The sequence below is a fragment of the Microcebus murinus genome, chromosome 8, assembly GCF_040939455.1.
Source record: "Microcebus murinus isolate Inina chromosome 8, M.murinus_Inina_mat1.0, whole genome shotgun sequence".
Lineage (NCBI taxonomy): Eukaryota > Metazoa > Chordata > Mammalia > Primates > Cheirogaleidae > Microcebus > Microcebus murinus.
This window is the reverse complement of record NC_134111.1, coordinates 49,464,147-49,488,410: the sequence shown is the minus strand read 5'-3', so window position 1 is coordinate 49,488,410 and position 24,264 is coordinate 49,464,147. Positions and strand designations below refer to the sequence as shown.

Below are 24,264 nucleotides of genomic sequence, written 5' to 3'. Positions count from 1 at the left end.
AAGAAGATTCAAATTTTCTGTGGTGTTATTATGAAAAGCAATTGAATTCTTATTAACTAACTCTTTCCCATATAGCTTAATCCACAAGGAGCCTAGTTGTTTGTAACCAACCCCATCTACTAGGCTGTTTTTCTAAAACAAAAGAGCAGATCTTTTCCTACCAGTTGACTTCCCTAAACTTTAGCCAGCTCTTAAAATAAATTTCCCCACCTCCTATTATACGTGGTTTTGTCACTAAATAATTGTAGCATTTTGGTCACGTTTAAATATTCCTTGTGGAGTTCAAGACTAGCCTGGGCAACATAGCAAGATGCTGTCTCTACAAAAAAAAAATAAGAAAAATTAGCTGGGTACAGTGGCACCTGCCTCTAGTCCCAGCTACTCAGGAGACTGAGGCAGGAGGATTGCTTGAGCCCAGGAGTTTGAGGCTGCAGTGAGCTATGATGACACCACTACATTCCAGTCTGGGTGACAGAGTAAGACCTTGTCTCTAAATCAATAAGTAAATATTCCTTATGTTTATTTTGGATACAAAATGTAAGCTGGTTACATCTAGATGTGTTTTATTCTTTCTGGAATGATCTCCAGGTGACCCAAGACTTCTCTGATTCTTCAGAACAGAGTCCTCTGTGGGTTCCACATCTTGAAGAGGTAATAGATACATGTTGAGTCTCTTGGGAGAAACATCACTCTATTCCTGGGATGCTTAGGAGACTTGGCTACTGTGGGTTTCTAAAAAAGATGGAACAAATTTTCCCTGAGCATGGATTAATAAGCTATCATTTATCTAAGAAAACCTAGGAACAAATTTTGGGTACAGGCCAAGCTTAGTGGCTTGTGCCTGTAATCCTAGCAATCTGGGAGGCCAAGGTGGGAGGATTGCTTGAGGCTAGGAGTTCAAGACTAGCCTGAGCAAGAGAGAGATCCTGTGTCTACTAAAAATAGAAAAATCAGCTGGGTGTGGTGGTGTGCACCAGTAGCCCCAGCTACTTGGGAGGCTGAGGGAGGAGGATCGCTCAAGCCCAAGAGTTTGAGGTTGCTGTGAGCTATGATGATGACACAGCACTTTACGTGGGGTGACAGAGCGAGATTCTGTCTCAAAAAAAAGTTTTTGGGGTACAGGTGTAAGTCATGGACCTTGGTTTCCTTCCGTAAAGACTCTTGTAGCTCTACTGTGATGAATTGTTTACCTGGTACATGCAGCAAACTAAATCATCATAGCAAAGATGGAAGGCATGCATGTGCTTTATTTCCTTCATAGATGTATTCCTGAAAATTTTGAGATAAAATAGTTATCAGTCATATTTTAAATATATGAGATAAGTTGGTTTTTGAAGGACTTCACCTGTGAATACTATTACACATGGGACTATTACACATGGCCCATACTAAGTGAACAACATATATTTGTTGAATGAAAAAAATGAATGAGTTCTTTTAAGTGAAAAGTTATTGTCATGAAAGATAATCATACTTAGTTAATTACAGCATTTGGAAACACCTCAGACAGCTCTTAGTCAAACCTTCCTCCAACCCCCATGCAGAAAACCCTCTAAAGCAGCCAGCCCATTGAACCCTTGGCATAAGGACAGCGTCCCACTGCGTGGACTGGCACTGGAGGGTGGCAGGTAGAGCATAGGTTCTGGAGCTGGACTGCCTGGATTTGCATTGACCCCAGCACTCAAGATCTTGTGATGTTGGAGAAGTTACTTAAACTTGGTGTCGCTCAGTTTTCTCATCCATAAAATGATAATAATAGCGTCCACCTTCTAGGTTGCTGTGAAGATTGAAGAAGTTCATACATATTAAGTGCTCACCAGGCTCATGGTGAGCACTCAGGGATAAATATCAGTATAATTCTAAAAGCTAAATGTGTCTTGTATTGAGTTGCTGTCTTCCTTCCTGTAACTTATTTTCACTGGCTTCATTTCTGCTCTCTGGAACTACCAACGCCCTTCAAAGAGCCATCATTATCCTCTCTCTTTCTTCAGGTCATATCCAAATGAAATATCCCCAGTTATATAAGCACCTTCCCATCCAGTTTCTCTCTGTTGGACTCTGTCAATATTGTTGCACTCTCCACCCCTTTCCAGGTGGTTCCCAGGACTGCACTTGCTTCTTGGCCCAAGCAGGGTGGAGAACAATGAGACTAGTGTTGTTTCTATTAACACTATATGTTGTCAGGCAAAAGAAGAAAGAAATCTTTTATGTTTGTATTGAGACAGTCTTCATTTCTTTTACTTTTGAAAAAGGATGTTGAATGAGAACTATTTCTGTTGCCCAGAAATCAGTGACCGGGACTCAAAGAGTAGGACACAGAGCATTAAATGTTCATGATAAGGAAAGCCACCAACTGTTGGGTTAGGCACCTCCCTTGGGAGTATTAAGCTGTGGCATAACTGGCTCTCCTACTTGCATCCATCGTTCAAGCCCTCACCCCTGTGGGCTGTGCTGTGAGTTTTGCAAGGAACATTGTTTTAGTGAAGGGGAGGGAAGGGACTGCCCCTTCCCCTCCAAGATAAAATGATGGGAGAGGATTTCCAAGAGACCCACTCATAGAGAGTGGGAACGCTTGAAAAGGGGGTATTTAGATATTTTATTCTCTTGCTGGCTGTCTAGTTAGGCACTAACTAGATATGTGAATTGTCCTGTACTTTTCTAAGCAGGGGAAATAAGAACTGGAGAATGACCGAAGGGTCAAGAGACCAGGTGGAAGATTGGCTCCCACTGGTTTGTGCAGCAAGGATGCTGAGATTCCCATTGGTAAAGCGGCCCCTGACGAGGGTAACTGAAATTGTGCTAAGAGGGCTGGCAGGAGTCAGCAGGGATTGGGAGAGGCTGGGCCAGAGGTGAGCTCCCATGTGGGCACCTGGGCAGTAGGCAGGCTCCCTGCCTAGAGCCCTCTGAAGAACTCTTGTGTCCCAGGAGAGAGCCAGAGGACAGGACAGCCACAAGACAGAAGACTGGCATTGGTTTTCTATTGCCACATAATAGACTAACTTAAGTTTAGCAGTTTTCAACACTCATGGTAATGCTCTCACAGTTCCATCAGTCTGGGTGGGCTTGGCTGGACTCTCTACACTCTGGAGGTCAGCTGGACTTGGCTGCCATCTGGAATCTCTCGGGAAGACCTGCTTCCAAGCTCATTGAAGTTGTTGGCAGAATCCAGTTCCTTGCAGCTGTAGGTCTGAGGTCCCTGCTTCCTTGCTGGTGTTCAGTTCAGCGTTATCCCCAGCTCCTTGAGGCCACCAGCATTCCTTCTCACAGGGTCCTCTCCACCTTCAAAACATCAACTGTGCACTGAGTCCTTTCCATGCTTCAAATCCCTCTGACTTCTCCCTCTGCTGCTTCTGTCTAAGTGCTGCTTCTTTGAAGACTCAGGTGATTGATTATACCAGGCCTGCCTGGATAATCCAGGCTAATCTCCCTATTTCAAGGTCAACTGATTGGTAAACTTAATGAGAGTGGCACCAAGGGACAAAGGTCATAGGGGGCAAACTTTTGCCTACCTTAGTCTTGTTCCATGATGAAGTGATTCTCCCCATTTTCAAAGTGGTGTCACTTCCCTAGATTGTCTCAAGCGTACTTTTTAATTGGGTCCTTTGATTTTCAAAGAACAGAGACCCACTCAAGTTGGCTCAGCAAAAGGAGTGTGTGGCAAGGGCATACACAGGATAATGGAGGAATCCTGTGGAAATCTAAATCCAGGAGCCATGCCAGAGCTGGCCTTCGCAGCTCCTGTGGGAGACGAGCTGGTGTCCACGTACTTCTGCTTTGTCACTGTCTCGTTAGTTCAGGCTGCTATAACAAATATGCCCCAAAGACTGCATGACTTAACATTTATTTCTCACAGTTCTGGAAGCTGGGAAGTCCAAGATCAAAGTGACAGGTTTGGTTGTCTGGTGAAGGCTGCACCCTCCAGAGGGGAGAAGCATTGTACCCTCACCTGGCCAAAGGCAAAAGGACAAGAGGGAAAAATGCCCTCATTAAACCCCTTTATAAGGGCACCCAATCCCATTCATGAGTGAGGTGCCCCCATGGCCTAATCACCTCTTAAAGGTTCCACCTCTTCATATGATCACATTGGCAACACCTGAATTTTGGAGGGACACACTGAAACCATAGCAGCCCCTAACAAGGGGCTGTGGGTAGGTGGGTAGTAGAGTGATCATGTTTACTGCCTCACCGCCACTCGATTTCTGACCACTGGCACTCTCCATAGTCCTTTGTAAAGGACTCAGCAGCTGTATTATTTAGGCTTCTTCTGATTATAAGTGTCATAAACTCAATTCAGGCTGGCTGAACTAGTCCGTATACTCTGACTTCCATGCACCCCAGAATTCTTCTCCAGGCCCGGAATGCATGCACAGCGGCATAAAATATAGCACGGGTCAGAGTTCTTGCCTGGAAGGAACCTCACCCTCTTATCTCTCTGCTGGCTGGTGCTACTGTCTTGAATAGCACTGACCTCTGACTACCAGATCTCTGTCTTGAGGACCAGTGGGTTCCAGCCTGCCTCGCCGGATGCCTCAGATTCCAGCCCGGTGGCTTGAGGGCTGCCCACAGACAGCTGTCGCCCCCCAGTGTCCTGCCTCTCTGGTGCCACACTCCTGGCTTGGGTCTGGCAGTCCAGACTCCCCATTGCTCTGTCCCACCTCCAGGGCTTCCCTGCCTCTCCCGAGCCACTTTCCATCAGTGCTAATAGCTGTCACCTCTACCTCAGGCCTCTGAGGGCCTGAAACACCGTTTCACACCTGCGTTTGGCAGGTGGAGCGAGGTCGATACGAATCATGAAATGTCAAAGCCGGGCTGACCGCAGCGCGGCTGAGCGTCAGCTGGTTGTTTGCCCACTAGGTGGCGTCTCGGAGGCCCAGGAGAGAATGAGGGCTTTCCTGATAAACACGCACAAAGGAAGTGTTCTTTTGCTTTCCTTTTTCCTTTCTACTTATTCCATTCACCACCATCACCACCCCCACCCTCGCAGTCCTAAAAGGAACATTAAAACAAGGCACCTCTCTAATTCTCTCTCCCGGGAGGATTCCAGCTTCTCTCAGACTCCCCCAGACAAGAGGGCTGCTCTTTTATCTTCAGTCTGTAATGTGGCCCAACCAGTTTTGTTTATCCGGTCGGTCGTAATTGGAGGCCACTGAGCACCAGTACCTCTCACCTCATTCCGTTCCTTCCTCTCAGCTGATTTTCTCTGAGGCCCACAACTAGGAAGTTTAGACACAGGTTTCCCTTTCTTTTCTCTCTGTCTCTTCTTTTTCTTCGTTTCTCCTTTCTCTATTTCTCTCTTTCAAGTTTGCTCCATTTTATGTTTATTCTGGACCAGGAGCAGTAGGAGAAAGAAACCTCTGCTATTGACTGAGCAGGACTTAACACAGGGCCCACGCGGTGCGCGTCTATGTAGGCAGAGGGTGTGATTTGGCCGGAGAAGTGAGAGGTTACATGGATTTGCTCCCACAAAATAAAAACTAAAGCTATGCCAATGAAAGCCATTGCCATTTCCAGGAAATTCAAAGTGGTTTGTAGTTTAAAACTGAGTTATTAGATCAGTTTACGGGGGAAGAAAGAGGTTGGAGTTTTGCCGCAGGGCTTCCTCATTGCTGTCTCACACTGGGCAATCCATCTTTCCCCAGGTCACAGCTGAATGCAAGTAATAATAGCATTAGTAGCAAAATCCTATTTATCTGGAGCTGGCCTGGAGAATTTGAGCGGGCCTGGAGTTCTGTTCTCTTCCTAGCTAGTTCAGGAAACCTCAGGTGGGGATGCTACGCCCTCACGTACCACAGGGAACTGGCCATTTCCTCCAGCCAGGCTGGAACGCACCCTTCAGCTCCCGCGGTGATGCACCAGAGGTCCAACTGGCGGCTGCCTGGCGGCCATGGCATAGGATATGCTCTTCTGGGTCTGTAGGCCATGCCCCTGTGGTCACTTCATTAACACGGAAAAGGACCCTAAGGCCATGCCCTGGCATAATGGAGCCATTTCCTTGGTTGGACCCCATGTATTAATAGAAAAATTAGCTAGGAGTGGTGGCGCATGCCTGTAGTCCCAGCAACTCCGGAGGCTGAGGCAGGAGAATCACTTGAGTCCAGAAGTGTGAGGTTTCAGTGAGCTATGATGATGCTACTGCACTCTAGCCTGGGCAACAGAGTGAGAACTTGCCTCAAACCAAACCAAAACAGAAAACAAACAAAACATATATTTCCCTACAAGCATCTCTTTAGCTATATACTACAAATTTTGACATACAATATTTTGTTATTATTCAATTCTAAATATGGTGGATTTATCAATTTTCTATTGTAGTTTGTTAATTTTTTGAGTTATTAGGTATAAACACGTTTATAATTTTCATATTTTTTGGTGATTTAAAACTTTTATCATTAGGTAGTGACCAACATTTTTTTGCTTTTTTGTCTAAGTCTGTTTTTGTCTGATATTAATACAGCTATGCCGCATTTGAGATTAGTCTTTATCTAATATACATTTTCTTCTCTTTGAATTATAATATTTCTGTATCTGTATGTTTTAGGTTTGTCTTGTATAAATGGCCTGGAGATATATTTTATCATTTTTTTCCAACTATCTTTGTCTTTTAACTGAAGAATGTCTTCATTTCTTTTATTGTGATTACTGGTATATTTAGATTTAATTCTACGGCATTATTTTGCTCCACTTTTTCTGTTTTTTTCCCCCTCCTTTCCTGTCAAAAGATTTGGATTGAGGTTTGTGTTATGTTTCTTTTGTTTTTTCCCCTCTTCCCATACTCTCTTTGACTGTTTTTCATTGGTTATCCTAGATGTAATAGCATGAATACTTTCCCATTTCAAAAGCTAATAATTTTATTCTCTTTATGAATCATATAAGAACCTTAGAATACTTTTACTCTAATTATCTTCCTCCCAATATATATGTCAATGTTAAACAGCATTTTAAGTTTGTCTTGTCTTAAACCCACAATTTGTACATTATTAAAAATTTTATTCTGTTGATTTTTGCTTAGACAGACCCACATATTTACCACTACACTTACTCCTTCTTACATCTCAGACCTTTCATTTGGGGTATTTTCTTTTTTCTTGATCTGCGTGTGTTTGAACTTTTCTTTATTGAAGCCTATTAATAGCCTTTCTTTTAGAATGGACTCTCTTTTGTTTACTTTAATATTCCAATAAAACCACTTCAGAACTCTTATTCTTGGTTCCCTCATTCTCCATAATAGACATTTGGGTTTTATGTCTGCCTGGCATCTGTTCTTTCTTCTCCTGGTCACATCACTGTTATTTGCCTTTGATAGAATAGCTTTTGTTCATTCTTGCCCAGTGGAAGGATGTGCCCACCCTCTGATTCCAAAGGTGGTCCCCTGACTCAGGTGTGGTCAGTCAGGGTACTCCATCCCCTTAGCCACAGAGATGGACATTTGACTGCAGATAGAGTGAGGAGATTCCTGAAGTGAGATCATGAAGCCGTAGACCAGTGAGGATTCTATGAGCAAAGCACTGAGAGCCTGAGCAGTCTTGGCCTTGATGTGACAGATGGAGCAGGGCCCATCTTGCAAGCCCACACCCCGCTCACCCTAAGATTCTTTAATAGAGCCTGAGCTTATCTGGAGGCCTGTAGTAGTTTCCCGTTGCTGCAGCTAATTGCCACAAATTTAGCGGCTTAAGACAGCACAAATTCATTTTCTTACAATTATGTTAAAAAGTCTAAAACCTGTCTCAGTGGACTAAAATCAAGGTGTTGGCAGATCTGTGTTCCTTCTGAAGCTCTAGAGAAGAATCTGTTTCCTTGCCTTTTGCAGTTTCTAGAGGCTGTGTGCATTCCTTGGTGCGTGGCCCTACATCCCATCCCTGGCTCTGGCTCTCTTGCCTTCCTCTTTCCATTCTAAGCACCCTGTTGATTACATTGGGCCTACCTAGATAATCCAGGATGATCTCCCTATATCAAGAGATTAACTTAATCATACCTGCAAAGTCCCTTTTGCCACATTAAGGTAACACAATCATAGGTTGCAAAGATAAGGACATTTGAACATTCAGTGGGGGCATTATCTGGCCTCCCACAAGAGCCTATGGGGAGCATCTAACATGTGTAAATGTGCTTAGGGGCCAAGGGCCTCCTGACAAAAAGCTCATCTGCAGAAGAGACTGTTGATGGTCTAAGGCCAATGAGTGGTGTGAACAGAAATCTGTTAAATTCAGCTGGAAATGTCTTCTGAGATTATTTGTTGAAAAGGGAGACCTTAGATTATTCATAAGAACTAGTACAGGTTGAGTATCCCTTATCTGAAATGCTTGGGACCGGAGGCATTTTGAATTTCAGATTTTTTTCAGATTTAAAAATATTTGCATATACATAATGAAATATCTTGGGGATGGGACCCAACTCCAAACATATAACCCCAACTGGACACAGTGGTGTGCACCTGTAGTCCCAGCCATTTGGGAGGCAGAGGCGGGAGAATCGCTTAAGCCAAGGAGTTCAAATCCGGCCTAGGCAACATAGCGAGTGCCTGTCTCTAAAAAACAAAAATAACAAAATAAACATGAACTTCATTTATATTTCATATAAAACTTTTAAACATAGCCTGAGGGTAATTTTATACAATATTTTTTAATAATTTTGTGCATGAAACAAAGTCTGTATACACTGAACCATCAGAAGGCAAAGATATTCGGGTGTGGAATTTCTACTTGCAGCATCACGTCAGCATTCAAAACGCTTGAATTTTGGAGCATTTTAGAGTTCAGACTTTCAGATTAGGGATGTTCAACCTGTACCAGAAATCTGTGAGGAGGGGGGTGGTAAGAAGAGAAGTCGTTACACTACACACTAAGAAACTGAGAGCACAAGCTGGCATGGCTTCAGAGCCGCATAGCAGAGTGGGGTCCATAATGGGGTGTGTGGCTCTGCCTGCAACTCCAGTTACTAGATTAAGCGTGGCTAGGACAACGACTCTACTGATGATAGCTTCAGAACAGTTAACTTTTGAAGACTTTTTTTCCCCACCCATAAATACATTTCCAGGCTTCCAGGGAAGAGAAAGAGTTGTAAAGGACAAAGCTCTCCTGCTGTCAGTGGTGCGGATTTTCCTGCTCCGATGCCAGGACAACTTGGCCATCATTGCACCCACCTGGTCACTCCAGCAGGCGTGAGCAGACCCAAAGGCAGGAGGACATGATTGGTGAGCCCTCGCACCAACTGTGTGTGTGGGAAAGGGAACAGGGTGTGAGAGACGGCTTTGTGCTCTATAGCAGGTTAATGAGTGGAGTTTTTCTGTTTGCCCCCAAATTGGTGCTTAGGATCCAGTGTTAGAGATGAAAAGTCAGTAAGTAGTCCACATTCTAAAGAGAGCTGCCAACCATTGGGATTCTCACCCCACTCATAGCTTACTGGGAGGGTAGAACGGCCTTCTAACACCAGTTGTAGCCTCAAACCATCCCCCCAACCCCAACACCTTCTCAGAGAGGAGAGAAGGCATGTGTCAGGCTTGTGAACTAGGGCCCAGCACCCAGAGCAGCTACAGCCTAGAGGCTGAAGGGAAGGAGGCATCCCACAGGAGACACAGGCCCCTCCACTCTGGGGCGGGGGCTGAAGGAAGGGGATGAGAGCAGTTCATGGCCCTGCCCCAAGCACTACAGGTCCCTTGAGTCACAAGCCTGGCAAGATGGGAAAGTAGACAACTTCGAAAAGCTCAAACGTCTTTGATAATTGTGAGTGATCAGGAAGTTGTAGAATCTAAGTTGGCACTAAGGGGTCCACTACCTAGTGCGAAAAAGAGATTCAATAATTGGGACCAGAGACTGGAAGACAAAATAGTTCACGTTGCATCCCACTCTGTTAGCATTGTTCACAAATGTTTACAGCTAATTTACGATAATGGCAGAATAGGCACCAAGGATCTTGTTTTCTTCTGAGAGTAGTAAAGCTGCCTTACTCTTTCCTAGAGGAAAAATCCAGCTGGAGAGATGAGTATTTTCCCAAATAACTTCAGAGAACAAGAACAAAAAGCACACAAAGAGACTCAGTCATTTTGTGAGCAGATGAAGACAAAGAACTTTGACTACATTTCTTAGGTACTTGTACACCGGAAGGAAGAAGCAAAAGGAAACTAAAATATAAACCTTAGAAACATTTTTGACATGTGCCCCAGAAAACAAGTACAAGAACGCTCATATTTAGTAATGCCCTAAAGGCAAAAAAAAAAAAAAAAAGGAAAAACTCATATTCCACACCCAATAGAATGAATAAACTGTCCCAAGTATATTTATACAATGGAATAGCATAGCTATAAAAATATATGAATTACAGCTGGAACCATCATCAAAGGTGAATCTCAAACACATGAGGGTCCCACACAAGGCTGTGCTTGCAGGTTGTGCCAATGGATTGAGTAGGCAGTAGGGTCTATTTCATGCTAAAAGCTATTCCAGCTCCACTGGCATAGGAATGTGTCCCTCAAGGAAGGGGTATATATTTTTTTAACTGCACAAAGTCTCCCTATGGGTCAACTCTGCACCTACAAACTCACAATGTTGAATAGAAAGACAAGTCACAGAAGTATAAAAATACTGTATTATTCCATTTATATACAGTGCAAAACCAGGTGAAACTAAACAATAAGGATGCATATGTATGTGCTAAAACTATAGAGAAAAACAAGAGAGTGATTAACACAAAAATCAGAATAGTGATTAGTTCTTAAGAGAAGGGGGAGAAGGGAGAATCCAACTGGGGGAGGGTCCTGATGGGGTTGGATAGCTTTAAGGTACTGATAATGTTCTATATTTTAGAATGAGTAGTGGGTACTCAAATATATTGTTATTGTCACCCTTTGTCCTACACATGTATCTTAAAAATCCTCTTTACATAATCTACAATAACTGATTTTTAAAGAAAAAGGACCCCACCTAAAAGTACTGCATGAAGAAGGACTCCCAGCATAAGCTCTAGCAAGTGTGGATTGCCAGGGGCCCAGGGCTGAGGGTCTGAGATCTAAGTGGTCACAGGAAGAGAAACCTTCGCTATCTCTTGTGCCATAAAGTGGGAAGACCCTAATGGAATTTCAAAAGTGCTTTATGAAAAAGCAAATTAAAACCACAAGATAGCTTTTTCTGCCTGCTCCCCCACCCCTCTGAGCACTGCTCCGGCTCCACTGCGTTGGCTCCGAGCTCCCGGCTCCTGCTAAGCTAGCACCGCAGTTGTCTCCCTTCAGCCGCCAGCATGATTATCTACTGGGACCTCATCAGCCACGATGAGACATTCTCTGACATTTACAAGATCCGAGAGATCATGGACGGCCTGTGCTTGGAGGTGGAGTGGGAGATGATCAGTAGGACAGAGGGTAACATTGATGACTCGCTCATTGGTGGAAATGCTTTCGCTGAAGGCCCTGAGGGCGAAGGTACCAAAGCACAGTAGTCAGTGGTATTGACATTGTCATGAACCATCATCACTTGCAGGAAACCAGCTTCACAAAAGAAGCCTATAAGAAGTACATCAAAAATTACATGAAGTCAATCAAAGGCAAACTTGAAGAACAAAGACCAGAAAGAGTAAAACCTTTTAGGACAGAGGCTGCAGAACAAATCAAACACATCCTTGCTAATTAAAAAACCTACCAGTTCTTTATTGGTGAAAACATGAATTCAGATGGCATGGTTGCTCTACTGGACGACCATGAGCATGGGGGGACCCCATATATGATTTTATTTAAGGATGGTTTAGAAATGGAAAAATATTAACAAATTTGGCAATTACTTTGGATCTATCAGATACTACTTTTAGAATGGCTAAAATTGAGAAAAAGAATAGAAAATATCAACTGTCAGCAAGAATATGGAGCAAGTGGAAAATTTGTGCATTGCTGGTGGGAATGCAAAATGGCACAAATACTTAGGAAAACAGTTTGGCAGTTTCTTATAAAGTCAAACATACCATGGTCTAGCAACTCTACACCTAGGAAGTTACCCGAGTTAAATAAAATCTATGTACACACAAAAAATCTGCACACTAATGTTTCCAGAGGCTTTATTTTAATTGCCTCAAACTGGAAACAACCCAAATTTCCCTCTACTAGGGGATGAATAAACAAACCGAGGTATGGGATAGTATGCAGTAATGAAAAGGAATGAACACTGATCCAGATGACTTGGATGAATTTCAAATGCTTTATGGTAAGTGAAAGAAGCCAGACTCAGAGCACCACATATTTTGTGATGCCATTTACATGTGGTTGTAGGAAAGGCAAAATGTAGGGACAGAAAACAAAGCAGAGGTTGGCAGGGGCTCAGGTTGGGCGAGGTGTTGAGTATAAAGGGACGTGGAGGATGCATTAGGGTGACAGAACTGAGTTTAGACCTCTGTTGTGGTGGGGTTACATGACTGAATGGGCTTGTCAAAATTCACAGAAAACTGTATATAGTACACTACAGAGAGTGAATTTTATTGAATCTAAATTTCGCTTTAAGTTTTAAAATCCTCATCCCCACAAAAAAATTGTCCCATAAAAAAAAAAGCTCATGGCCCTGATGCCAGATGACAATTTAACAGCCAGTAAAATTATGCCTTTGATACTTTAACCCTTTCTCTCCGTAGGCCTGACCCTGAATAAGGAAATACAGTAGCTGGGGAGATGAGCTGAAAGAGTAAGCAAAGAAAATGACCTCACCCACCTCCAGCCTTGCTCTGGTGGCCACTGAGGGCTTGTAGTCCTAAATGGTGCCAGATGGGGTGTGTATGTGTGAGTGTGTGGGTGGGGGGACTCTAAATTGTATAAAAATTTGAAGCTTTGCTTGTGACATTGAGCAGGACCTTTAATTGTGAAAATGAGACTGTTCTTATGCCCAAGAGGCCAGAAAACCTATGGGAAATGACCTAAATTCAAATAGGGGCATGGGAAAAAAATCAGCCCACAGAGTGGGTTTGAATGAACAGTAGGAGGAAGAATACAGTGGCTTTATGATCCCTCCGTATAGAGTCCAGTTTGTTTCATACGATGGTTACACCTCCAATCAGTATGCTAATTACAAATGACTCTTCACTAATCCCTACAAGTGCCACATAAGGGTCCTTGTATTCCAAATGAGTGAGGTGGTATTATTATAGCTTCATAGAATATTGTAGAAAATTGGCCCTATTTCCTAATGATTCAGCACCAAAATATATTTTCTGAGGAAGTAAGTTGGGACCACAGTACAAGCATAAGCAGCAGGAAGATATGATTCTGTGACCTTAGAGGCACTCAGATACCACAGACACCAGGTGGTGCAAGATCCCCACTAGAAGGAATATTTGTCTGCCATGCACACCACTGTAACCTCAGTGCCTATAACAGTGCCTGATACAGAGGAAGAAAGTGTTTGATGAATGACTAAATGAATGAAACTCTAAGATGCAAATAGGAAAATGAGAAGCAGGGATGGCTTTTCTTTCTCAAGGTTTGACCTGCAAATTTTATTTAGGTACAATCAGAATGATTTTATAGATGAGGGGCTCCAGAGGCCATGACAGTGGGTTGAATCTTGGCTTAGTGAGGGTATTGATCATCACCCAACGTCAGCTAGTGAAAAGCGAATGGGCTGAGCTGATCCAAGTAACTATACTTGGAAATATCTCTCTCGGTATGAAACACAAATTGGAAGACAATTTTGTTTAAATTCTCCATGGAGAATATTTTTATTTATTTATATTCTTCTTGCATACTCTAAAACGCACAGTGTCAATTTCCTTTCTTCAAAAACAGTTGTGAGCCTGGTCAATTTATCTGAGATCTTCAGACAGTCTTCAGAAACATTGCCTTAGGTTTCAGCTAAGCAAGTCACAGAGATTGGTCATGAACTACTACAAAATTACAGGAGATCTAGTTATTATCCAACAGTTACTAGAAAAGCATTGAGAACACCAGACGGACAGCCAGACAGGGTAATAGAAGAGCAGATGCTATTTAAGTAATAGAATTTCCATACATTCGACTCTATGTACAGTATCAGAATTCTTTTACAGACAGTAAAATGCTTTAATCATTTTTTAAGGGCACTCTAATATAAATACAATTCTCACTAATTTTAATCTTTTCTCTTTGGCTCACAAATCCACGAAAATACTATAAACAGTATTCAGAACTTACTTCATTAATATATAAATAAAATACATTACAAATGGGAAGAAAATACAAGATGCCTCTTTAACATGGTAAATCTCTGCATATAAATAAGCAAATATTTCACGCACCTACAATTAAACAGTCATCGAAATCATTACATGTGTTCTCCCCTCCAAGTTCAGACAACAGTAATGTACACAATCCACACAAATGAATCTCTAAAAATACAGCAATAGTACACCTGTAACAATGACTCTGCTACTATTTTCCCCTAACAAGGTACTAATGGAGAGGGTGTGTCTTGTCATCCAGTGCTGCTTTTTCTAATCCATCATTACTCCGGGTGAGAGAAACCCTGACAGTGAGGTCAACTCCCACCAGCAGCATTTCCTTTGGTCCCTAGGACCTGGCATTTCGACAAACATCTTTCCTGTGGCTGCTGGGCAAGCTGGTTTGCAGCATGTTTAGCCCTCAGTAGCTGCTGAAGGTGAAGTGAATTCTCTTGGAGTGGGAAACATGCTGTGATCTAGGACTAAGCCACGCCCACTATACATATATATAGAGAGAGGTATATATAACTGTACATATATACTGTGTTCCTAATGTGCAACTTTTGAAAAGGAACATTATTTCCTGCTAACTATAACAAACAAGCTTAAGTAAGGTTTTAACAGTATTCTTCAAGATATTCTATTTTCCCTCAATGGAAGGGCCTATGTGTTTCAGCGACTTATAGAGGTTTGTTCTAGAGTGCCAGAGGGGAAAGGGAATTCCCGTGAACTGTGTTCTGCCCGGGGCGATTACAGGTCCTGGCCCAGTCTTTCTATCTCCTCAATGAGGAAGTCGATGTCAGACTGGGTAGCAGCTGGATTCGAGATGACCATCCGGAAGAAGTTGGCCTTGTCCCCCTGAGGCTGGTAGCCAACCATAGTGGTGCCCGATTCCATCATCAGGGCTTTGATTTTTGGAGCCACCTTGTGATGGAGAACACAAAATAAAACTCAAGACTGATATTAACACTCTCTCTTGTCAACAATTCAACCCAACTTGCTTTTTGCTATGTTTACAGTGACATAAAAGCAAAGAAATATTTCATAAGCAAACATCTTCATTGGCTAACGTCCAATGACTATTTAAGTCTGCCCAATCACAAGTTCCCTCAGAAAGTATTGTGTGACTGAATTTTGAAAGTCAGTCATGGAACAATAATAATAAAATAAAAGACAAAGACAAAAACAAAAACCTCTTATAGGCAACAACACAAATTGAGCCTTTTATATAACCCAGAGACCAGGATACAGCCTGGTACATAGACTGTGTTTAAAAAATATTTTTTAAATAATTGGGTAAATGAAATATTATATAAATTAAATAACTATGAATAATATATAAACTAGATATAGAAATCAACAGCTGGAATGAATCAGCATTAGAATAGGCTTGAATGAATAGAGGATTACTGTAACATAGTTTAATATGGAATGTTCCTAGGAGTATGTATATTATTCAGTTGTTCTGCATAGAGCTCTTTTAATGAAGAGCACCAACCAAAGACAAGGATGCATCCTTTAGAGCTGCGGTCCCCAACCCCCAAGCTGCATCCCTACCAGTCCATGGCCTGTTAGGAACCAGGCCACACAGCAGGAGGTGAATGGCTGGCAAGTGAGTGAAGCTTCGTTTGTATTTATAGCGGCTCCCCATCACTCGTATCACCGCATAAGCTCCGCCTCCTGTCAGATCAGTGGTGGTATTTGATTCTCACAGGAGCGTGAACCCTACTGTAAACCGTACATGCGCAGGATCTAGGTTGCCTGCTCCTTATGAGAATCTAATGCCTGATGATCTGGGGTGGACCTGAGGCGGTGATGCTGGTGCTGGGGAGCAGCTGCAAATACAGATTATCGTTAGCAGAGAGGTTTGACTGCACAATAAATGTCATGTGCTTGAGTCATCCTGAAATCATCCCTTCCCACACCATCCCCAGTCTGTGGAAAAATTGTCTTCCATGAAGCTGGTTCCTGGTGCCAAAAAGGTTGGGGACCACTGCTTTAGAGGTTCCTACGGTAACCACATCAAGGGGGACAGTGCAGACTCAAGGAGAATATAACAAGATGGCGCCCACCACCCCATTCATTATTAGAAACCCACTCCAAATCTTTATTTTGTATTTCTCCCCCATTAGAAAGACACATTAGAAAGAAGATGTCCTCATTATTCAGAGAAATTGCAGAGGATTAAATGAAACAAAGAGCAAGTCCATACCTTGTGTAGCTTTTCCCGTCGCTCAGGGCTATCCGGAACACCCCTGAGGCTTTGTGGAATGTACCAGAAACAGACATTTGTGTGCTCAGGCTGCACAGATTATAACAAACAAAGAAAACAAAGAAAATTATGAGAACTTGAGAGAAAGCTGTTCCCAAACCCATACGCACACTTGGTGGAAGTCTGTCAGACCAAATACAGAGCCAGAATGTCCATCTCGAAGACAGTGTTACTTCTACATCAGGGAGACCAATGCCTCATTTATCCAATCCTATCTGGCAAGAAAGCTGTTCCCCACAACCGATTTTCTAGATAACCTAAAGTTACCACCTTTAAACACTGACATGCTAAAAATAATTACGTTTGGGCCATTGAATAAAATGTATTATCCATCTTGCCATTTTGTAGTGCTTCACATATAACAGATGATATAGTTTATTTTATTGATATTGAATATTTTATTGAGTTTGTTGATACTGAATCTTTTCTTAATGACTCATTATCATCATAATGAATATTAATTCTGGCTCTAAACCATAAGACAGGACTTCTTTTTTTTTTTTTTTTTTTTTGAGACAGAGTCTCACTTTGTTGCCCAGGCTAGAGTGAGTGCCGTGGCGTCAGCCTGGCTCACAGCAACCTCAATCTCCGGGGCTCAGCGATCCTACTGCCTCAGCCTCCCGAGTAGCTGGGACTACAGGCATGCGCCACCATGCCCGGCTAATTTTTTGTATATATATTTTTAGTTGGTCAATTAATTTATTTCTATTTTTGGTAGAGACGGGGTCTCGCTCAGGCTGGTTTTGAACTCCTGACCTTGAGCAATCCGCCCACCTCGGCCTCCCAAAGTGCTAGGATTACAGGCGTGAGCCACCACGCCCAGCCAAGACAGGACTTCTTGAGATGCCTAAAATGGTTTAGTGTCCCTCCCCTAAAGATTTATGTGCTTTTTGATTTTTTTTTTTTTTTTTTTTTAAGGCTGGTCAAGTGGAGCAGTGGGAGTGAAGAAGGAACAAAGAAATCTTTAACTGGTTGCGATCAATTAGTTCTAAACACCACTGCACTTGGACCAACCCGCTTTTTGAGTTCTTCTGTATTCTTGAGATGGTTTTTTAGTTTCTCCCTCACTGCTGTGTGCCATCACTGTGCCTACCTCTAACTGGCTGGAGACACCCACATTTGTGGCTTTTAATCTGCTATTAGAATGTTTAAGATAATGTGTAAATGATCAGAGCACTGTATCATTGATTTTAAAGGGCTCTTTTTTGTTCCTTTGGTGACTCTCATGTGTGTTCCTAATAGTTTAGTGGCCTGATAAATAGACTAACATTGAGTGTAGGTAGTGTTATATTTACTGAGTTATGAGTGGATTTGCTTTTGTTCAGCATTGACTCCTATTCCATCTTTCTTTATTCAACTGAGAGCTCCATTAGCACAGAAAGAGTATCTGTTTTGATTAACACCATATAATCCAGCTCCTGGCATAGGGCCTGGTGCACAGCGGGTTCTCAGTAAATATTGGTATGACAAATATATGCACTGTGCATTTGAACTCAAGGCAGAACCGATTTTTGTTTTGCTCTCCTCATAATGAATCTGTGTAAAGTAGAACTTTCTTTTAGAACCAGTCTTGCAAGGCAAGAGCATAGCCATCCTATAAACTTCTTAGAACTGAGAAGTACTTTATCACAGAGGTTCAACACAAGATCAACTCAAGAATGATGAAACAGTCAGACCTGTCAAGGAAAGACCTCTTGTCTGCAAAAAACTGGCTGAGAGCTACACAATTTTAGAAGAGGTGAAGGGAAAAGTCATCCCAATGCTACAGAAGAAAAGCTCATGGACGTGAAAGGAATTAAATGAAGGGTGCATAAGAATGAAAATTCAGAAGCACTTTCTGGCAATGTAGGAAAACATGGCTTCAGGAGCTTCCCTCAGTAGTTCTTCTGGAAATGCTGTGTATCTGGTCCAGGATGATAACCTACCTCGCCATCGAAAACCATCTCAAATTCTTCTCTGTTTTTAATCTTGGCATAGAGGTATTCAGCCAGTTCCAGGCATTTATCGATCTGATTTTCAAATCCCACTGTGCCCTGTTTTAAAGAGAAAAGTCAAGTTTGTGAATGGTTGCATTTTCCTGTGGTGGGAATTTGGGAAGGCTATGCTGTCCTTGTCTATGGAAAATATACAAAAGAGTATTCTTAGAGATGGTTAGGAAGAACCATCTAATTAAAAATATACAGCTTCTTCACAGCTCTGCATGCAATAAAATAAAGCATGCCTGTTTTCTCTTTTGAAGGCACTCTAGTGTCTGGGCAGTTATTCTCAACAGGGCTTTTAGCTTCCTGCTAGTTATTCACAGCCTAGACCTGAGGCTTAATTCTGGTTTGCTTTAGGACTGAACTACGCAAAGTGCCATCTATGGACTGAAGCTAGTCCACAAATTGTTAACTGCTCCGTGATAAAATGAGTGCAGAAATTGAGATTAAGCAAGTTAGCTGAGTAATTTTGTACCTATTGAGTCTAATACAAAATAGTGGCTTGTACTGTGTATGTTTTTAAATTTCATTTTACTAGCAATTCATTTTTATTGTATTGATCTGTGATAGGTTAACAAAACCAAATAACTGGTGCAGCATCATGATACTTTGCAAGATACTTCTGTAGAACTCATCTTCCCCAGCAATAAGTCCTCACCGAACATGTCCCACACCTCCTAGGCAGGCTGCATTTCACATGACAGTATTATGCCTCTTCCATAACAGGCAGGCAGGCAGATGGGGAAGACATTGGTCTCAGTACATGCCCTGAGATTGCAATAGCTCTGACTATTGACAAACTGGTTGAGCATGAGTTTCAAAAGCCAGCATGGCAGATTAATAACAGCAGCGTGAGGGTTGTTGAATGGGCTGGCATTAACAGGGAGAGCAGATGCACAAGGCTGGCTTGTGGATTGCTACTGGGCCCGAGTGAAGTCCAACACTGGCAAAGCAGGAGCCTGCCCAAGTAGTGTCACGGCTGACTGTACTCTCTGGCCAGTCCACTTGGGAATGAAGCCTGCACCAGGGTCCCACCTCAGCAACCAACACGTTATGGCCAAAACCTCCGGCAGATGCTTCAAGAGGTTATTGTAAAGCAGAAGAAGATACAAATCACTGAGAAAGGCCCTGTGGTCACTGTATTTCAAAATGATAGGGCTCTTTTTTTGGTTGCAATTTATGGCTCTTTAGATGTTTAAAATACCTGTGATTACTTTATGGTAGAAATCAAATGTAGACTATTTCTATATTAAGACAAAATGACTTAATGATAAAAAACAAACAATCCACCAATTTTTTCCCACAGAAGAAATATTTGATTAGATGTTTTGCTGGAAAATCTTGTCTGAGTATTAGGTAGACTCGATCTTAAACATAGAAATTATTAAAATTAATTTACCATAGGTAAATAAAAACAATGGTGCAATATAAAGCTGTGAAGTCAAAATTGCCTTTGCTTGATTGCATAAAAATGCTTCTGATATAAATAGTCAAATGATAATCCTCCCCTCACTCATATTTTGGGGGCAATTCCTACAGTTAGCTTTTTACTTAGGTAAAGAAACACAACCTAAGAGGCTAATTATGCAGATACAGCATGCTTCAGTCTAGCAGTAGAACTTCTCAGAATAAAGTATACATTTTCTAGAATAGTGTATAAAGTACAAATAATGGGAAAGTCATTATTTAAGTAGAACTTAAAACTGTCATATATCCATGATGAGAGGCCTCATAAAGGAATTCAAGGTGCTACTCAGAATAATGCAGTAATTTTAACTTTTATCGCTTTCTCTATATCTGCACTAAATAATTCCAGCATCTCTAAGGATTGCTGTGGAAATCCTTATCATGGCATACTTTTTAGTTGTTACAACAGAAAGTTATAAGAAAACTTCAAGATAATTCAAACTGAGGAGAATGAATGGAAGAAGAGGAAAATTTATCTAAGGAATAAAGTTATTTCATTCACAAAGAAATATACAGTTAACTCAATTATCTAGATATTGATTATACACATGGTGGGTTGTCTGTGATATATCTTTGCCTCTCTTTTGCCAGCCAGTCTGTGCAAATTACATTTCTGCTCTATTTTTAGAATTATCTCCTTCATACCTTTGCTTTCCACATCAGCCAGAACTTGAAGATGTCCACGTGGCGGCCACACTGAATTGCTTTGTCCCCAGTGTCGTAGGAGACATCATACTGCTTGTCGGGCTGGAAGAGGTACCCTGCACACATTTGGTTGCATCCTTGGAGTATCCCCTATTGAGGAAGTCAAGATGGGTGCATCTGTATTCACAGATCAGAGATGTGCATGGCTCTACAGCAGGGCTGACTGGAAGGAGGGATTTTGGGGCACGTACAATCTTTCTTTTGATGCCTTTATGAGACCTTCCACCTGTTCTGATGTCCTTCTCTAAAATCACTCTTGGAAAAACTATTGCCCCTTTCCCTCTGATTAGAAATGATCTTCTGTCTCAAATGCCTGCAAGGGTCCCACCATCCCTTTATGGGGCATTTGAAAATGTGTGTGGGTATTTTCGGTTGTTTAGAAGACTAGGAAGAGGCAGGGCGAGGTGGCTCACACCTGTAATCCTGGCACTCTGGGAGGCCAAGGCGGGCAGAATGCTCAAGGTCAGGAGTTCAAAACCAGCCTGAGCAAGAGCGAGACCCCATCTCTACTATAAATAGAAAGAAATTAATTGGCCAACTAATATATATAGAAAAAATTAGCCAGGCATGGTGGCGCATGCCTGTAGTCCCAGCTACTTGGGAGGCTGAGGCAGGAGGGTTGCTTGAGCCCAGGAATTTGAGGTTGCTGTGAGCTAGGCTGACGCAACGGCACTCACTCTAGCCTGGGCAACAAAGTGAGACTCTGTCTCAACAAAAACCAAAACAAAACGAAGAACAAACAAAAAAACACAATGCACTTGGCCAGGCACAGAGGTTCACGCCTATAATCCTAGCACTCTGGGAGGCCGAGGCAGGAGGATTGCTCAAGGTCAGGAGTTAGAAACCAGCCCGAGCAGCCCCGTCTCTACTATAAATAGAAAGAATTTAATTGGCCAACTAATATATATAGAAAAAATTAGCCGAGCATGGTGGCGCATGCCCGCAGTCCCAGCCACTCAGGAGGCTGAGGCAGCAGGATCACTTGAGCCCAGGAGTGTGAGGTTGCTGTGAGCTAGGCTGACACCACAGCACTCACTCCAGCCTGGGCAACAAAGCGAGAACCTGTCTCAAAAATAAATAAATAAATAAATAATAAAAAAAATAAAAGACTAGGAAGTGTTTTGGCATTCAGTAGGCAACGGTGAGGGATATAAATGTCATCAGTAGGTGGGACAGTTTCATGCCATAAAGAATTTTCCTCCCCAGAGATCCCCCCAAAAGTCTTCCGACCTTTCTAAAATCTCCTATGAAGTTAATAGGGACTCCACATATGGGTGGATTAAAGAGCCTACGTGGGTTCTGGCTCTTACAGGCTGGAGGCAGACTTGTGGGAATGGCTCTGTGTGCACAAGTTTTACCAGAGCAACAGTGCATTGGGGGGCAGGGTCCTATTATTATGTGCTTAACGGAGGGAATATAGTGCTAACCCATTTACAGAGCTTTTCTTAACATTTCTTGTTACCCTAAGTTGCTATTATATTTGTAGTTGTTATTCTGCTTCATTTATTTCAGCTCTTGGGACCACAAATTCATGCTAAGAACTCAGAGTGTGTTTCAGTGAGCCCTTTTTGTTCTCACTGGGGGCAAAATTGATTGGGTGCCTCACCCAATCACTCTCACTTTTGTCTGTGCAAACATGAATTAAACTCAATTAAATAATTCCCTTAAAGGGTGTCACTGACAGGGCCCGAGTACTGAGCAGGGAGGCAGGGCAGCAGACAGCACGAGCCAGGAGGAGAAACTAGGTCAGCTTCAAGGGCAGGGAAGGACAGCAACGGCAGCCTCACAATGGGGCTGCCAATCTCAGGACTTAGCCAACAAGTGCTGGGAAAAGACCCCACACTTTTCTCTTCTTGTGCCTGCTCAAGGGTGTGCAGGCCACCAGCGTGTCTTTGGAGGGAGGACAGACCTTTTCCTTGACGAGAATGGCAGAGCACTGCAGCAGCACGCCCATCATCTTGTGAGGGTTCCAGGTGACTGAGTTGGCCCTGGAAGAAGCACATGATACTTTGAGGAGAAGGTACAGGAGTCGGAAAGAGGCGACTGTCCTCTTGAGGAAAACACCACCCATCCCAACTCAAGTCAGCGCGTGTTTTCCATGCCTATTCTCCTAAACTGGCTAATCAAGTAGTAAACAAATATTTCATGGGCAGTCTCAGGGTATTACATTGCACACTGTATCTTCTAAATAACTACTGTTAATAATAGCTAACATTTATGAAGAACTTATTATATGTTCTAGTGTTCTGAAAGCTTTCAAGTATTATATCAACATAGTATTGTGGTTAAAATCTCAGGATTTGCAGCCAAACTCTCCAAGTCTGGCTCCTGGCTCTGACATTTGCTAGCTTGGGCACATCACATAATTCCTCTGTGCCTCAGTTTCCCCATCTGCAAAATGGGGAGTGTCTACCCCACAGAATTGAATAGAGGATAAAATGAATTAATAAAGATAAAATGCTTACAAATAGTGCCTGGCATAATTCTCACCACGGCCCTTATGATGGAGGTACTGTTATTACTCCTATTTTAGATGGAGAAACTGACACACAAAAAGGTTACCCAAAGTCATATGGTTGGGGAGAAGTGTTGGAGCCAAGATTCAAGTTCAATGCATCTCATTGCAGAGCCAGTGCTCACAGCCACCCTAGTAGACTTCGTCCTTTTAGGCAGCAGACTTTGGCTTCTTTCTGCCTTTCTGTCCTCATTTATGAATGGGCTAGTGGCTGACCTACCTACTTATGGGGCACTATCAAGAGTGCTACCCCAAAAGCAAGGACTAGCTGGACTATCCTAGACTTTGACCACCTAGCAGCATTGTTTCAGTGCTAACTGAGCATGATTTTGCCAGCTTGGGCTGCAATGATAGCTTAACAAGCATGGTCTCCTAGCAACCGCATGCTTCTGTCAGACACAATTAGATGGTTAAGGAGCACACTAGCTAGCGCACTGCAGAAACAACTTATAGTCTAATGCATGATGATTCAAACTTGGGTAACTTGCTTCAGTGGTTTACAGACTCCTTCCCGATGGCCTGGCCCACAGCTGGGCTCTGTGTTTCCAAACCTGTGAAGGATATTTTCTCCCTGACATAGCAATTGGCTTAGAATTATACTGCCCCTGCTCTCCCTGGAGCTAACCTCTTGCTGTGAATTTTTAACCTCTTCACCTTGCTCAGTTAGGTCCTTTAGAAGGAAAATAATTTAGTATATATGAGCACTGTGTTTCAAGAAAAAGAGAGGAAGGCCTGAAGTACTTTTCCTTTAAACGCATGATAAAACCTTTGCAAAAGAGACCTGTGAAAAGTTCCAAGAAAAATTAACTAAGTGCTTCTCTCTTTAAAAAGCATCAGTGTCAGGCCATATTTAAAAGGTAGCGAATTTAATCAATTTTCTCATTGCTATCATTTACCAAGTCATTAAAAAATTATATTTAGGTCTCATAAAATGTCTTAAATGGTTTTCTGAATATCCTTCAGGTCTGAAGTAGATGATTCTTTGCTACTGCAAATGGAAAGTAATAAGACATGATATGGATTCAATTTCCTTTAGAAGACATATGTGCTTTAAAATGTTAGAAAAGAGAAATTCTAGTGTAAAATATTTCAAGTTTTCCTAGACTCAAAGAAGGAAAATAAAAATCACCTGAAAAATTTAAAGTACTGCTGCGCTGGCTATCTAC

At 42.4% G+C, this 24,264-nt stretch overlaps 1 protein-coding gene and 1 pseudogene across 1 annotated transcript in view; one reads left to right on the top strand and one right to left on the bottom strand.

Annotated features, from left to right (window-relative positions):
• The first annotated feature begins 11,229 nt into the window (after window positions 1-11,229).
• Window positions 11,230-11,750, top strand: LOC105880663 (translationally-controlled tumor protein-like; annotated as a pseudogene).
• Window positions 11,751-13,652: 1,902 nt separating this feature from the next.
• Window positions 13,653-24,264, bottom strand: part of GAD1 (glutamate decarboxylase 1) — a 42,585-nt gene continuing 31,973 nt past the window's right edge. The window contains exons 13-17 of the mRNA XM_012781916.2: window positions 22,493-22,571; window positions 20,524-20,673; window positions 18,358-18,465; window positions 16,373-16,462; window positions 13,653-15,084 (exon numbers count right to left, since the gene is read on the bottom strand). Of these exons, the coding sequence (XP_012637370.1) occupies window positions 14,911-15,084; window positions 16,373-16,462; window positions 18,358-18,465; window positions 20,524-20,673; window positions 22,493-22,571 (601 nt within the window). The 3' untranslated portion in view covers window positions 13,653-14,910. The remainder of the gene's footprint in view (window positions 15,085-16,372; window positions 16,463-18,357; window positions 18,466-20,523; window positions 20,674-22,492; window positions 22,572-24,264) is intronic.